Raw genomic sequence first — 16,904 nt, forward strand, 5'->3', positions numbered from 1 at the left:
CCTAACTTACTCTCTGAAGCCAGGACTATTCTGATACCAAGAATAGGCAAAGGCATCGAAAGAAAACTATAGATCAGTATTTTTCATGAACATAGACACAAAAATCCCCTCCAAAATACTAGCAAATTGAATCCAGCAACATATAGGAAAGGATTATATACCATGACCAAAAGGAATTTATCTTAGGAATGCAAGATTTGTTTAACATTGGCAAATCAATTAATGTAATACTCCACATTAATGCAAGACAAAAGCCACACAATCATCTCAATAAACACAAAAGAAGCACTTCACAAAATTTAACAGGCCTTTATAATTAAAACCTCAACAAACAAGGAATAGAAGGGAACTTCTGTAACATGATAAAAAAACATCTATGAAAAGCTTCAGTTAAATCAGACTTAACATTGAAAAAATCAATCAATCAATCATACTTAATGGTGAAACACTGAATCCTTTTCCCCTAAGAATCAGGCACAGCACAAAGATGTCTGCTCTCAGCATTTCTATTTAACATTGTAAAGGAGGTCCTAACGAGGGCAATTAAGGAAGAAAATGGAACACAAAGTATCCAGATTGGAAAGGAAGAATTAAAACTGTTTTTGTGGTTGGCATAATCTTGTATATATAAAATCCTGGGGCACCTGGGTGGTTTAGTTGCTTGGGTGGCCAAACTTGGTTGTGGCTCAGGTCATAATCTCAGGGTCCTGGGATTGAACCCCACATCAGGCTCCGTGCTCAGTGGGGAGTCTACTTGAGAATTCTCTCTCCCTCTCCCTATGCCCCTCGCCCCCCACTCTCAAATAAATAAAATAAATAAATCTTTTTAAAAACCTTAAAAAATGGAAAGAAATGCAGCTGCATTGCTTTAAAAGAAAAGAAAATCCTAAGGAATTCACTAAAAACAGAACTTCAGAGTTTGGCAAGATTGTAGGATATTAGGTCAATATACAAAACACAACTGTATTTCTACATACTAGCAAAAAGTAAACTGAAATTGAAATTATGAAAACACTTTCATTTATAGTAGCATCAAAAAGAAGAAAATATAACTTTAACAAGATAATGTAACATTTATATTCTGAAAACTATATTACACTGTTGAAAGAAATTGAAGGCCTACGTAAATGGAAAGACATCTCATGTTCATGGGCTTGGTATTGTTAAGATGACATTGTTCTCAGGGCTCCTGGGTGGCTTAGTTGGTTAAGGGTCTGCCTTCAGCTCAGGTCATGGTCCTGGGATCGAGCCCTACATTGTTGTCAGGCTCCCTGCTCATCGGGGAGTCTGCTTCTCCTTCTCCCTCTGTCGCTCCCCCTTGCTCGTGCTCTCTCTCTGTTAAATAAATAAAATCTTTTAAAAAGAAAGATGACATTGCTCCCTAAATTATCCACATGTCCAATGCACTCCCTATCAAAATCCCTGTCTGCACCTCAAGATCCTGGTCAGGATGAGAGAGTAAATCCCAGTTAAACTTGAAATTTAAACTTGTGGGTCAGTGTGACCAATTTTTCCAAGAAAAAGGAGCCAAGAAAAACTTAAACATGAAAGACTTTCTTGAAGGGAAATGTTTTGAAAAATTGTTAAGCCAGCCCAGAAAGTGTGGCTTTATTATATGATTAATACAATCTTCCCTCATAGGAATCCCACCTACCTGTTTGAGACTCCTCTGCTCTATAGAAGGGTACTCTGAGCCTGGTGCCTTCTAGGCATGGTGTCTGTTTCTCCTATTTAGACTCTGGATGCCCCCAGTTAAGTGAAACTCAAGTATCACCAGGAGAGCCCTGTAACAAAACCAGGCTGGTTTTAGAGTTCATAAGATCTGGGTTAAAATTCATACATACGCAATCTTGGCCAACTCAACTTCACTGATCCTGTTTCCTTCCTTTTATAAGAAAGGATGATTCAGTGGTATACTGATAAATGTTTAATCATCAGCTGTTTGCCAATTTCTGTGATGTAAATACTCTCATCATGGCCAATTTCCAGCCACCAATGTGGTTGAGAGTAGATATGTATGGTTGCTCTCAGGAGCTGGTAACAGCCAGCTCCACCAACACCTCTCAATACTCAGATTAATTGGTTAAATGTGCAACGTACAAAAAATAATTAGTGTTGTGCTCTAGTAGACCTTCAGTAAATAGAAATATCTACTGGATGACGTGCTCAGAAAGTCAGCATTTATTTGGGGCCCCTCCAGTGGAGGGCACTGAGGGGGCTGGACATTCTTGAAAAAAGTATTCTGATTCCTGGAGCCCAGTGAGCACCTGTTGCCTAGTGAACAGATGATTATTTAGGGCAGCAATCTCCAACTTTATCATGTATCAGGATTTTCTGGAGGGCTTATTAAAACACAGATTGCTGTATGGCACCCACAGAGTTTCTGGTCCAGTGGGTGTGAGGTAGAGCTGAGGATTTGCATTTCTAGCAAGTTTCCAGGTGATGCTGATGTTCCATTAGTGACCGAATTTGGAGAAACCTGGAGTTATGATAAAGAAGGTCAGAGGGGCTAAAGAGGAGTTCTCCCTCTCTTGGTGTCTATCTCTGGCCCTTTCTCAGAGTTCAGGGCTCTGTGGTCTTCTTCATGGCATTCTCTGCTACTATGGCAAAACTGGTTATATTTTGCAAAAATGAAGCGTGTGGGCTATCTCTGAAGATGAGACATGATGAGTGATGTGATTTCACTTGTTGATTTTCTTAAACACTAACTGCATATTTGCTTTGGAGGGCACTTGCCGGAATAAAGACATCGTTTCTTTACCACAAACAGCCTTCTGCCTAGTAATGCACTAGGGACTATAGATTGGGAGAAGCGATCGGGAGAGAATGGGTCCTGGTGAAAGGCCAGTGAAGGGTCAGATCCCCAGGCTGTGCTGACCAACATGGTAGTCACTAGCCAGGCTATTCAAAGAAAAGTAAAATTAAAAACTCAGGTCCTTAGTTACACTAGTTACATTTCAAGTGCTCAATATCCACTTGTGGCTACCGGCTATCACACTGGACAGCTCAGATACAGAACCTTTCCATCAGCACAGAAAGTTCTGCCGGACAGTGCTGATGAAGAGAAGCATAGAAGGCTTTGATGATGAGGGAAGCAGTGATATCCCACAGGAAGTAAGTTTCTGCCCCATCCGTACCAGGCTGGGAGACTTTGGAGAATATTTAATTACTCTCCAAACTTTGATTCAATGTCCATAGGTGCAAGGAGTCCACAGGTTCCTGTCCTAGTCCCCAACCCTTGCTTCCAGCCAAGTCATTTTGAAATTAGAAGTTGAAAATTATGAATGGCAGTTGGACAGAAGGATTTGGCTGCTCTTATGGTCAACTCCTTATTCACCCTACAGCTTCTTGGTCTTCGAGCTAAACGCCATGGCCTTTGCTAAAAAGCAGGTTGGGTGCTCCCAGACTGAGGAGGCTACCACTCGGTCCAGGAACAGCCAGCCCATCAGCTGAGCGTGGCTGGAGGGTGGTGGACAGGGCTCCAGGCCTCTTCCCACTGAGTCACCAAGGCCAAACTACTCTGATGCCAGGACCTCCTTTCTAGGTCCCTGTCTGTGCCTCAGGATCTTCTTCGAGGTTAGAGAACAAAATCTCAGGTACGGTCCAGACTATGTGGGTCAGTGTGGTCATTTTTCTCCAAAAACGAGAGGATCCAAGAAAACCTTTAATACTGAAGTCTTAAAACTGCGAGTCTTGAATGACACTTAACTACCTGCTGCAGGTGAGGTCATTTTGTTCTCATGCCCATCTTCTCTCCCATCTACCTTCTAATACTTCTTACTCTGATTTTGTCTCCAAAATCCCCTGCCTTATTTTCTGCAGAAGGTTTAGATGACTTCTGAAGTTACACGTACATCTCCTAGTCTGTCCCTCTAAGATCTTTTGTTTCTGATGTTCCATTGCAGCAATTCCTCCAGGAAATTATTTCAGCAAATGGGAAAGAGTTGAGTCTCCAGATTGTGGGGATATGAACAGTTTAAATCAAAGTGTATCCAAGGGAAGCCTCAGGTTTGGAGGAAAGAAGCAGGGAAGGGAATCAAGAAGAAGGAGTCCAGACTAATTATTCATCGTCGACAAAGGAGCGTGTACAAGAGTCAAGGTTTTAAAGGGCAGTTAGTGGCACAGAGCAATGACTGATCATTCCTTATCCGCACACAATGAATCCTGGCTCATAGATATGATCTTGTTTTGATCCCTTCTACACTCCCATGAGGTAGTAAGGGCAGGTGTCACTGATACACAGTAGCAATTCACCAAGAATTCCTCTACACCCAGAACACTAAATCAGAATTTCTGGGGATAGGCTCGTCAGTTTTTCAAACTCCCCAAATCATATGCAGCCAAACAAACCAATCTGCTTGCTCAGAAAATTGTGTCTGAAAATTTTATATGCACAGAAATCATCTGGAAGGTCTTGGCACACAGGCCTGAGATTCTGCATTTCTCAATCTCTCTCAGGAAACAAATGGTCTGAGGACCACAATCTGAGTGTCTGACTCCAGAAGATTTTCTCCAGAAAAATCCAGATACTTACACAGATTTCAGTGAATTTTTTTAAAAAGATTTTATTTATTTGTCAGAGAGAGACAGAGAGAGCACAAGCAGGGGGAGCAGCAGGCAGAGGGAGAAGCAGGCTCTTCGCTGAGCAGGGATTCTGACATGGGACTTGATCCCAGGACCCAGGGATCATGACCTGAGCCAAAGGGGATGCTTAACCGACTGAGCCACCCGCGCATCTCAGATTTCAGTGAATTCTTACGTATGTGTATGTGTTGGGGGTGGGGGACATCGAGATAGATTATCAGCGTCCTGTTGAATATTCTGTGTCTGGTCACAAGATAGCAAAGCCTGCTCTAGTTACACTCAGGGGCACGATAAAAAGAAAAATCCTCTTCATAAATGACTTGGGCAATAATTTCTTCCTCCAGTGGTGGCCATCCTACTCTTAAAGAGAGGGGAAAGTTGGTTAGAGGAATCTCATATTCCTGTGATGATTACAAATGTTTTATCTGAAATGAAGGAACTCTTTCCCCCACGGTGTCTTCTGTCTTATCAGACTGTGGTTTATTCCTGCACTTTGCAGATGATTCCTCCCCTTAGAGTTTGCTCCTAATTGTGATTCCCCATCCCTGCGACACTGATCAATGACGGCCATTGTTCTCTTCTTACCAAAGATTTGAGCAATCACAGATGTTCCAGTACATACTTAAGTCATTCCTATTTGAAGGGTGAAGAGAGTGTTAGGATCGTAATATTTCAATGCTGGTATTAGAACAATTCCTAAATCCATGGTTCTGGTTTGTCTGCACAAGGAGAACATGGAACACTGACATGCATGTTGTTTTCTTGCACTGATGACCCAAATGAAATGTTCATGAGCCTCATTTTTAAGCATATCGGATTTGTCATTTCTGCCAATATGAAGACATTAAGATCTCCCAGTAAAATTCAAGTACATTTTAGAGTAAGAAATTCTGTATGTGAAAATACTAAAGCTAAATTGTGGTATTCTTTTGAACGTATATGCAGTTTTTTTAGAGGAATGTGGGTGAAACTGTATAAAGCACCTTCGATATGTTTATGGGGTTGGTTTTCTACATTTGTATTTAGTGGTCATTTTGACTAACATGGCAGATTTCAAGAGCATAACTTCAAATTATGTAAGTTTCAATCAGATAGCCAGGTCTAGTGTTTCTGGAGCAAAGTTTGATTTTTATGACAAGAGAAGAGACTGTTGGTATTTCAAGGTAAGCAGACTCGTTCTGTGGATGGACTCTTGCTCAGGCAGTCGGAAAATACATGTATTAGCATAACGGATTATATAACCAGTATAACAATCAGAATGTGCTCCATTATGCACCTGTCTCTTCATGGCCAATGAATTAGAACCACTGGCATAGAATCCTTAACCTGTGGTTTCGAGGACAATAGGCATTGAAAGTAGAATTGCAGTAACTACTGAAAGGAGCTAAAAAGAATTGTGTATTATTACAAAAAATAAAATGTTTTTTGGGGGGTGTGTACAAAACTAGGTAAAAATAATGGGTAGGCAGACTTGGAAAACATTGTGGAAATGCATTCAAAACAGCATGTGAGCTGGCCAGCAACATCCCAGAGCATATCCACTTCGTTGATAGTCTTGGTGCTTTTCAAATATCCGCAATGATTCCCACTATGCTAACATTTGGAATATAATTCAAGACCTGCTCCAACGAGTCATTTTATTTAAAATGTTTGTGCTGAGTTTTGGGGGATATCAATGTAATATATATATAAACATATATAAACATCAGTTGAAAATGCTGAGAGGTCCATTTTTTGATGCTTGGGTGACGTTTTAGATTTCTGTCACTGCTGCAACCAATTATCGCAAGTTTATGGCTTGTGACAACACACATTTGTCCTCTTACGGTTCTACAGGTTGGAAGTGGATCCATGTTACTGGCTGGAAATCAAGGTGTCAAGAGAGTTATGCTTTCTGTAGGCTTTAGGGGAGAATGGTACATTCCCTCTTCCAGCTTCTAGAAGCTAGCCACATTCCTCGGCTCATACCCTCTTGCCTCTTCTTCTGCCGCCAGCAGGGAAAAGAAGTCTTTCTCACCTGAGTCTCACACTTGCCCCAGACTCTCCTTTTCTATCTCCCTCTTCCACACTTGTGATTACACTGGGCCTACCTGGATAATCTCCCTATTAATGCTGCTTAACTTTACTTCCATCTGTGACCTTAATTTCTATTTGCCACATACAGCAACATATTCACAGGCTCTAGGGAAGAGGACAGGGACCTCTTTGATATCCCATTATTCTTCCTACTACAGGTATTAGAAACCAAAGTCCTGTATTTCAGGAAAATGTTAAACGAGATTATCTGCTGGGTATCCCCATACATAGTTTCATTGTTTTTCTTTAAACTCAGATGCTTTTATGAAGCAAAAAAAAATGGATCCTGAAACTCACTTTGACAATTGTGTGACTATAGCGGGAAATTAAGCAGGGACTAGAACCTCGAAAGCTGTTTTCCCTGTTCGTGTGGTATCTGTCTGTGATCTGTATCTGTGCCGTTTGCCAGGGCTACTGTAACTAAGTACCACAGACTGGGTTGCTTAGACACAAATTAATTTTCTTATAATTCAGGAGGCTAAAAGTTTGAGATCAAGGCACTGCAGGGCTGATGTCTTCTGAGGCCTCTCTCCTTGGCTTGGAGATGGCAGTCTTCTCCCCGGCTCTTCATATGCTCTTTCTTCTGTTTGTCCTCATCTCCTCTTCTTATAAGGATACCAGTCATATCGGGTTAGGGCCCGCCCCAAAACCTGCATTAAACCCTAATTACCTCTTTAAAGACCCTCTCTCTAAATACAGTCACATTCTGAGGTACTAGAGGGTTAGGACATCAACATATGAATCTTGGGGGTGGACACAATTCAGTCCCTAACAATATCTAACAGCTTTAATAATTAACTGTAAAAGACTTTACATTACTGGAGAACCACTCGTAAAAATAAATGGGGGAGGGGGATACAGCTTGTACACAAATACTCATTGACAGTTACTCTCAGGTAGGATATTTTTTTCTAAAAAAATGGTGATTTATTTTGCTTTAACATACAATGGTAAATACGGTCGGATCATCAAGTTTTCCAAAAATGTCGCTGGGCTTACTTTACACGATTACAATACTAACGTAAGCTCCTTAGTTCTTCCATTTCAATGCAGGAAAGGATCCAATCGATGCCTACTAGCAGCTTGGCTAAGAACGGACATTGAAATCAGACAATACGCCGTAAATATAAAGTACTTTCTTCCAAATGTGCATAAAAGTTTTGGAACAAAAATCACTGCCTGCTCCACAGGACAGACAGTTTGGATTTTAAAAATGCTCCAGACCAGGAGTAACGTAACCGTGTGTAACAATACTTATAATACAGTTTAACAATATTTTATCAGAGACTTGTGCACTTGAGAATGAAAAAAAAAATCTGAAGAAAAACAGTAGCCAAGGAACTGCACAACCAAAAAATGAAAATTATATAAAATATTTCCACCACTATTTAAATGCCGAATTTAATCAAGCAATAGTAAAAACAAAACAAAACAAAAACATCATAATACAACCTTCTGTTTAAAATAATAGCACTGTTCCGCCTCTTTTCCACTGAATTTTACATATGAACAGACTATATATACTGGTTTTTCAGAGAAATGTCCATTTGGTCTGTCACACCAGTCAGGCTCCCACTGGATCCTCTCATCTTCCTTCCGAGGATACATAACTCCATGGTGTTGCCGTATTTCCGACTTTCGGGGTTAGGTGCAATGTCTCAAGTATAATACATTTCTCTCTTCTCCTTTACACAGTGCAGAGTATATGGGCTTAGGTTATATAGATTCTCTTTTACTCCAGGTCACTGTCTTTTTCTAAATTCAAGGCGGTATTCAACGGAGTGCAGTAGTTGGGCTTGTCAGAAGGTACGTAGCCAGGCAGACACACACACTTGTAGGAGCCTTCAGTGTTGATGCACTTGGCATTCTTGCACAGAGACATCCGGTTGTTCAACTCATCGCATTCGTTTACATCTGCAATAAGCCAAACCACGCAGGTAAACAAGCTCTCCCATCACTCTGAGAGGAGATGTAAGCAACCTACAGCTTACCTGAGGCATCGAGGCCTCCGGCCGGGAACTCAGCCTGGTGGTGCTCTGCTCTCCTCCCAATAAACTGGATAGTCTTTCTCACTACTGTCTGTTGCAATCCCATGCAAGATAAATACAACTTTCTAGATCTGAGAGGTTCTAGAATTTTCTTCCCTTTTAACACAACATGCACATGTGGCCGGGTTGACACTTCATAGTCAAGACTCAAGAAAGCTGGACGAACTTTCCTACTTCTAAATTCCCTTCTGCAGGTACAGAAAAACTGTTCAGATTTGTCGACAGGAATACACCGAAGTAAGAAGCAAACAAGTGAGCAGAGAGCCCTCGAGGCAGCCTCTGTAAAGGCTCGAGTTACCTTCTTAGGTTTCTTTCCACAGGAAAGAAATGCACTCGAAACACCTGTAATAACCCAGGTTTACCTCTTTTCCAGACCCACCACTGACGGAGACAAACAAAACTGAAGTGGGGAAGGGGGTTGCTGCTGGAGGGAGCAGGAGAGCCACAGAAATAGGAAAAACCTGGAATTCAAGGGCCAGACCCTGGAAGGTGTCACAGATCACATGAGGAAGAGTAAAGGTATGCTTACCAGTCTTTTAAAAATAGAAGGGAGGGCCATGCGAGAGACAGAGAGGGAGAGGGAGTTGGAGAAGGAACGTTCTCCAGAATGATTACACCACAGTTATATTTTTTTCAGACATTTACACTCCCTTTTGCTGGTGTCAGGCACTGAGGGAAAACATTACTTACTGCAGAGTCAAAAGCTGAAGTTAGAAGAATCAAATCCATTACCGAGAACATTGTCCTTTCTTCCCGACCTACCACTATATGACTTCTTAAATGAACTATCAGTGTTATTTTTTTTAATTGTGGTATAAAATATGCAAAACATAAAATCAGCCATTGTAATCACTTTTAAGTGGCTCATTCAGTGGCATGAAGTACATTCACACTGTTGTGCAACCATCACCACCGTCCATCTCCAGAACTTCTCTCCTCTTCCCAAACCGACACAGCAGATCAATCTTAAATGTACTCAGTTATATGAGATCTGTGGTCACAGGCAATGTTAGGACAAGAATAACTTGCCACAGGACACACATCATCCTTACCAACACAGGTCATCTTGGCCATGTCCAAGTGATACCCATCAAAGCAGTCACAGGTGTAACCCTCCTGCACCCTCACACAGCGGCCATTCTCACACCCATTGAGGATGCCACATTCTTCAGCCTGCAACTCCTCAAAGCTATTTAAAAAACCTGGAAAGGAGAAGACAGGAGCCAGGTTAGAAATCTGCAGCCTCTGCGACACCTGGGTGGCTCAGTCGGGTGGGCAGACAGCTCTTGATTTCGGCTCAGGTCATGATATCGGGGTCGTGGAATCAAGCCCTGCGCTGGGCTCCGTGGTCGAGGAGTCTGCTTGAAGATTCTCTCTCTCTCCCTCTGCTCCTCCCCTCTGCTTGCACTCTCTCTCTCTCAAAAAAAAAAAAATCTTAAAGAAATTTGCAGAAATTCCTTTTGCAGAATTTGCAGAATTCAGAATTTTGCAGAAATTGCAAAACAAAGAAATATGGTTCATCATATATTCATATTTCAGACACCTATTTCAGATGCATTAAAGTTAGCAGTAAAATTTCATGCTGAATATATCTGTATACAACATTAAGCATAGATATTAAAAACTTTGTATATATTGTGCGTGAGTAGCCTACATTTTGAATTCCGATATTCTGTATTACAATCACAAAAAATGATAAAGTATTGTTTTTTTCTCTTTCCCTTACTTAATAGAAGTGTTTATCTAAAATCCCAAATTTCCTGATTTCTCAGTAGGGCAAATGGCAGAACAACGTTCAGGAACCAATGGAAGCCACTATCACAGTGCAGCAGACATTTGCTCAGAAGATCCATGAGAATTTCAGGCGGTGGTTTTTCACTTGGAGTTCCCCAAAAAGCAGTGAAAAGCCAGGCTGGCCTTGCCCTGTAAAGTCTGTTTGTTTGCTCTAGCTTTGGAATGAGCCTTACAAAAGGGCTCTCAGGAGATCAAAGGATAAAGACAGTAAAAGGAACTGGAAACATCCTGATAAACGAGAAAAGTACATCATACTTGGGTTTAGAAAGCCAAAAATATTTTTTTTAGGGAAACAAAGAAGTCTTTGTTTGATTCTTTTTATGGTTTAGATATCTTTAAACTGATTGAGAACTAAGGTTTAGTAATGTAAAAACAGATTAAACAGGCATCAAGAGTGTTTAGCTCTCTTTCTAGAGAGAAAACGTGTAAATATAAATCCATGGTGACACAGACACACTGTTGATGTGGGCTCTCACTTCTGAACCTCATCATGTATCAGCGTTAAAAAATAAAATTCAAAATATGGCCGTTAACTCTGCATCTGGCCTCTGAAGTAATTCTCCAGTGGAACTGCAGGGGGCAGCAAAATATCATTGCTTATGCAGGGCTGTAAGGTGTAACTCAAGTGATTTTAAAAATTAATGCACCCGAGAAAGGCCCTTTTAAAAATTTTGAAGGGGATAAAAAAATGAAAGACCATCAAGAATATGTCATTGGGGCCCAAAGCCAGTTTGAAAAATACTTAAGAAAATAAAGTTTTAATCTACGAAAATATTTTCAAATTCCAGGTACTATGCAGAATCATTTTGACTTTATAACTACTAAAAATTTTCATTATTACATAAATTAAAACATGGAATTAAATTTTAAAAACTCCTACACACACATCAAGTAGACTGTTGAAAACACTTCTACAGGAGTCAGCAAAGTATAGCCCCCGCTCCAAATGTGGCTGGCTCCCTCCTTTTCTAAATAAAGTTTTACTGAAACACAGATACATCCATTTGCGACGTGCTGTCTGTGGCTGCTTTCGTGATAGCAGGGCTGAGGAGGTCTGCAGAGCCTTTTGGAGGCCCTCAAAGACTAAAAGTTTTACTCTCTAGTCCTTTATAGAAAAAAAAACGATTTCTGCTCCAGGAGAGTCCACTTTTATAAAACACTGCCTTAACTAAAGGTACCCCCAGCTATCAGATCAACTTTCTTAAATAACCAGAAGTCAGGAGATAAGAAACCTCGGCCTTCTCTCTGTTACTATCTACCCAGTATGATCATTTCTTTAACAAGGCCAGAAAGTCCTTCCTCCTGGTCCGGGAAGGAGGAGCTATTTCTCGTAACTTGTAGTAAGTTTAAAGGCCAGTGACAGAGTCAAAGCTCAAGGTCTAAGATTTGCATCTCAGCTTCCTATGTTGCTAAATAGGAAACTGATGTGACACCAACATGTTTATTTCTTAACATTGCAGTGAATTAAAGAAGAGTTCTAAAGCAACGTCAGCATTAAAAAAAAAAAAAAGGTACTCAAGCCAGAACATTTCAACATGAAAATTCCTAGAATCTGAACTCTATCTAATGTGACATAGGAACCGGAGGATTGTGCCATGGTTGCCTAGACACTTAACCTGTTATTTCGGATTTATGGGGCATGCAAGCTCTCCCTTTTCATTCTTTTAAAGGTAAATGCCCATTGACCTGTAACATATTCATAGGTAAGTGTAGAAATTATAAGTGGTAAGTCTTATACCTGTCAGTGTATTTAGACACGTTTCATGATGTAGTACATGGTTGTATGCTGTTGATTAAAAGCAATAATTGAAGGTATTAGAAGTTCGGAGAGTGGTTACCCTTGGGGCGGGGGACCTGACTGGGAAAGGGCTTCAGGCGCCTTCTGGATGCTGGTAATGTTCTACACCTGGGTGAGGGTAACACAGGTGTGTGTTAATCACCTTGGCTGGATTGATACAATGCTGTTTTCACGTAAATCTTGAAGCACTCTTAATTCTGCTGAATGATCAATACATGCATCCAACGAAAAAACCAAAGGAAGGCAAGGGAAAGAAAGAGAAGGGAAGCGAGTGAAGGAAACACTCTGAGAACTGAAGTCGCTCCAAATGGAGCCACAAAGCTTGGGTTGCTCCTCAGGAACCAGGTCATGGCTAGTGTGCTTTGTTCACAGGTAACAGGGTCCAAAGAAAGAAAAGGCTTCCTTGTAGTCTGCAATTCAGCAGTGTCTCCAAAGTCCTAACTCCAACTCCCTGGTCTGCAGGAATTCCCTGCCTTAAAAATCTGGTGTGGTTTTGCCCACTGCCAGGAGGGCCCCTCTGGAAGATGCGGATGAGGCTACTGGAATCCGCATGTCCCCATTCCCGTTCTTGAAGTGAGCAACCTATTCTTCACCAATACTGTATTTGGAATTTGAAAAGCTGTGGCTTCCCCCCAGAGAAACTTTTAGCTTGAATGGCTTTCTTACCCCACACACTCCTGTTAACTGTCAGACATTTTTTTTTTCTAAATGGGATCAGGGTTCACACAGGCACACTCTACCTTCCACAGAAAAAAACTCTGCCTGCAAATCCCAGCAAAGCCGGCATGCATCCTTCCTTACTGAATAAATCCCCTCACGAGTGGATTCTAACAATTTCTGACCAGAAGCGCAATTCGTTTGACCTCCCACTCTAAAATCCCTGTAAAGATCAACGTGGCACAGTTAACATGTCATTTTCTTGTGTGGAAAAAGATGGCAGTTATAACCAGGCTTTCAAGAAAACCCATTATATTAGGCCACCATGTAATGAGTAAATAAATGATTTTATTATGGATATTAATTTTTTTTTACTTCAAAGAAAGTAAACATAATAGCATCCCCATCAGCATGCCAATAATTTGATCCAGTATCTCCCAAACTCAAGCGTACATAAGGCTTACTCAGAGGGCAGGTAAAACTACTGGGTCTCACCCCACTGTCCAATCCAGCAGGTCTGGAGTGGGGGGCCAAAGCTCACATTTCTGACAAATTCCTGGGGGCCACCTTTTGAGAATCACTGACTAACCTTTAACCATAATTTTGTTTCAACACAACGGAAAAGTTTTGCTTACGGTCCTGAATAAAGTAGGGATCGGCTTCCGGAGTATACTGTTCGCTGAAGTCGACCAAGGCATCCCGTCCATATGGGCGCCGGCGTCCCGTCACGGGGATGTTACACAGCTGGGCATAGTCGTCTGAGAAGGAAATGACAAGCAGTGTGAGACATCATGGCTGTTTGATGGCACCTGGATACACCCCCTCACAGCTCAGGGCACTGGGGACCGGCCAGGGCCCCGTCCACCCCACGCCCCGTCTCCCATACATGTGTGCCACTGATGCTGGAGCTCGTCTCCACACTTGTTACGGGAGCTGTATTCACCGCCCCCCCCCCCAATGAAATGCTGGAGAGCGTAACTAAGATCTACACTGAAGACCAAACATAGCAGCTGAACAGTCGGCAGAATGGATTCCAGGAGAGTAAGGAACCACAGATGAGCCAGCACTCAGAGGGCCGCAGGTGTCTCGGAAGAATGACTTTATCTGCAACCATCAGGTGTTATCACTGGAAAGGTACAGTCGTTCTTACAGACAGGTACGTTTTCACTCAGAAGAGACAGCAAAGATGTATCTGTGGTGATCCCAGAATGATACAACCAAGCAACGATGCCAGTATTATGACTATTTTAATTCTACACTCAAGGCCTGGTCCGATGAACACAGTATTATGGTAACAATGAGGATGATCATAATAATGTAGTAATGGTCGTAGTAATAAGAGTAGCTAACAGTCGTATGATGCTTGCTCTGAGCCAGGTACTATTCTAAGCACTTACTATACATTAAGGCACTAAAATGCTCACACCACCCTATGAAGAGGTACCATTATCACCTCCATTTCACTGATGAGGAAGCGGAAACGGAAACAGTGGTTAAGTGACCGCTGGTATATGGCGTTGGCAAATTTGAACTCAGTAATGAAGGTCCAGTGTGCACACTGAACATTCTGCCTCTCCTACCACTATTCAGCTCCTTGGAAATCCTTGCCTTTACCTCTTCTGCACCCCAGACAGATTCTTCTGCAGTTATCACTTTCCAGAGGCCATATTCCTAGTCAAAGCTGGGTCAGCCCCATGGCCACCTTCTTCTAAACTCTCCTGTAGTCCCCTCACAGGACCCAGCCAGTGCATGGGATCTTGGTTTTCCAGATGTTCCAGGGTTACTGAGCTTTCAAGGCATTTCATGGTCCTAAGCTCCTGCTTGAGTTTCGGAGCTGAGTTACGGGGCAGGTCTAGAGAAGAAAGCTTTAGAAGGGGTAGCTTCACGTTTGGAATTCACGTTGTATGGAAATACACTGCTCAAGAATTTATCTAGCAGATGGTGAAAATCCTGGGGCTCCTCAGACTTCGGTGGCTCTGCCAGAACTGGGGATTCCAGTCCGGAGGCCCCAGGAGTGGACGGACACACTCAGGACAGTCACACAAAGCAACAGCCACACTTGCCTGGACTGTAGACTGGGGGGAGTTTTCCTCTCTTCTGCTTCTTCCTGTGAGGTATGAAACTAAAGAAATGCACTAGGGCAGGGATGCCTGGGTGGCTCAGAGGGTTAAGTGGCTGCCTTCAGCTCAGGTTATGATCCCAGGATCGAGTCCCACATCGGGCTCCTTGCTCAGCAAGGAGCCTGCTTCTCCTTCTGCCTGCTGCTCCCCCTGCTTGTGCTCTCTCTGATAAACAAATAAAATAAAAAAAAAAAAAAAAAGGAAGAAAGAAATGCCCTAGGGCAATAGTATGAACTCTCAGGCTTTCAACCCTCCACCCCCACTTTAAGGAGGCAAAGGTGAGTGTGTGTGTGCGTGAGCACACGTGTATGCACAGACACTCACACAATTCTCTCCTAGAATTGCACAAAGGAAGCATAAGGTCAGGAAAGACCCTGGACAGGTAAGATTATGGTTGCCCCTTCCTCAAATTCTCCTTGTGTGGAAGCATTCCAGAAATAGCATACAGACCCAGATACCCCAACACTTCTGCATGAAACCATTTCAGAAGAAATATTAACTTCATTAAGGAAATAGCTGAGCCTGGAAAAAAATCCTTGACTCCCCCTGCCCCGCCCCCCAAATCCACACACAACTGAAAGCAAAGAGAACACAAATGGTTGTCAGTTCTGCTTCAAGTTTGAAAAAGAATTAAGGAATTCCCTGTGAGAGCAAGATTGTGGAAACGTTTACAAGTTTCAAAAGCTGAGGTCATTTTCTCTTCCTGACTTTTTTCTATATATTCATTGTACATCTGAAAGGGAGATTGTTCAATATTTTATATCCAAGCAATGGCTGTGATCAAGAGTAGTTATTACATGCTAAGTGAAGTAAGTCAAGCAGAGAAAGACAATTATCATATGATTTCTCTCATATATGGGACATAAGAACTAGGAAGATCGGTAGGGGAAGAAAGGGATAAAGAAAGGGGGGGTAATCAGAAGGGGGAATGAAGCATGAGAGACTATGGACTATGAGAAACAAACTGAGGGCCTCAGAGGGGAAGGGGGTGGGGGAATGGGATAGAGGTGATGGGTAGTAAGGAGGGCACGTATTGCATGGTGCACTGGGTGTTATACGCAACTAATGAATCATCGGTCTTTGCATCGGAAACCGGGGATGTACTGTATGGTGACTAACATAATATAATAAAAAAACATTTAAAAAAAAGAGTAGTTATTACAAATAAATCCATACTCTTAGTTTGTAAGACTGAATCTAGAGGTGGCTGAGCATGGTTCCATCTGACATCTGCTCGGCGGGGAAGCCTCGCTGAGACTCGAGGGGCTCCAGCTGTCAAATGACATAGGGCTGTTCAGGGCTGTCTGGCCCTTAGGCCTGGGTCTTCCCCTAGACTATCCCTCCTCTACCACGAAATGAGCTGGTCCCTCCCCTCCAAGCTCTCAAAATCTAGCACTGCAAAAGAAAGGGCCCAGATGGGAGGGTAAAGAGGAGGAACAGCAGTCTGGAAAAGGTGGCACCTGATGTGAAAGTAATAAGACGAGTAGGATTTCCTTTGCCGGAAAAGGTACTTGGGATTCGTTTTAAAGAGCTTGCCCAAAGGTGTCAAGAAAGCAAGCCATAAGCTGTGTTTGGGGACTACCAAGCGGTTCCAAGGCAGGCTTCTAATGGACCCAGGTTGGTAAAGGGGAGCAGAGGAGAGGAAAGGGGGTGGGACCTCAGGGACCCGCCGAATCTTCTCTCCCACCCCTTTCTTCCTCAGCTATGCATTTTTGGGATTCTAGAACTGATTGTCCTTTGCTGCTTTACTTTCTCTTATACATTACACATTCCAAATTTCAAAACAGTCTTGGTCAGTTATTGGAACGTGATTTCTGCATTAAACAT

General features: G+C 42.3%; 1 protein-coding gene across 7 annotated transcripts in view; it reads right to left on the reverse strand.

Annotated features, from left to right (window-relative positions):
• Nucleotides 1-294: 294 nt before the first annotated feature.
• LTBP1 (latent transforming growth factor beta binding protein 1) overlaps nt 295-16,904 on the reverse strand; it is a 403,697-nt gene continuing 387,087 nt past the window's right edge. For all 7 annotated transcript variants that reach the window (XM_045809100.2, XM_045809101.2, XM_045809099.2 and 4 more), the window contains 3 exons: nt 13,593-13,715; nt 9,761-9,910; nt 295-8,574 (listed from right to left, as the gene is read on the reverse strand). In XM_045809100.2, the coding sequence (XP_045665056.2) occupies nt 8,393-8,574; nt 9,761-9,910; nt 13,593-13,715 (455 nt within the window). In that variant the 3' untranslated portion in view covers nt 295-8,392. The remainder of the gene's footprint in view (nt 8,575-9,760; nt 9,911-13,592; nt 13,716-16,904) is intronic.

The sequence above is a fragment of the Ursus americanus genome, chromosome 7 (genome assembly GCF_024610735.1).
Source record: "Ursus americanus isolate L20-20 chromosome 7, mUrsAme1.1.p, whole genome shotgun sequence".
In the NCBI taxonomy this organism is placed as follows: Eukaryota; Metazoa; Chordata; class Mammalia; order Carnivora; family Ursidae; genus Ursus; species Ursus americanus.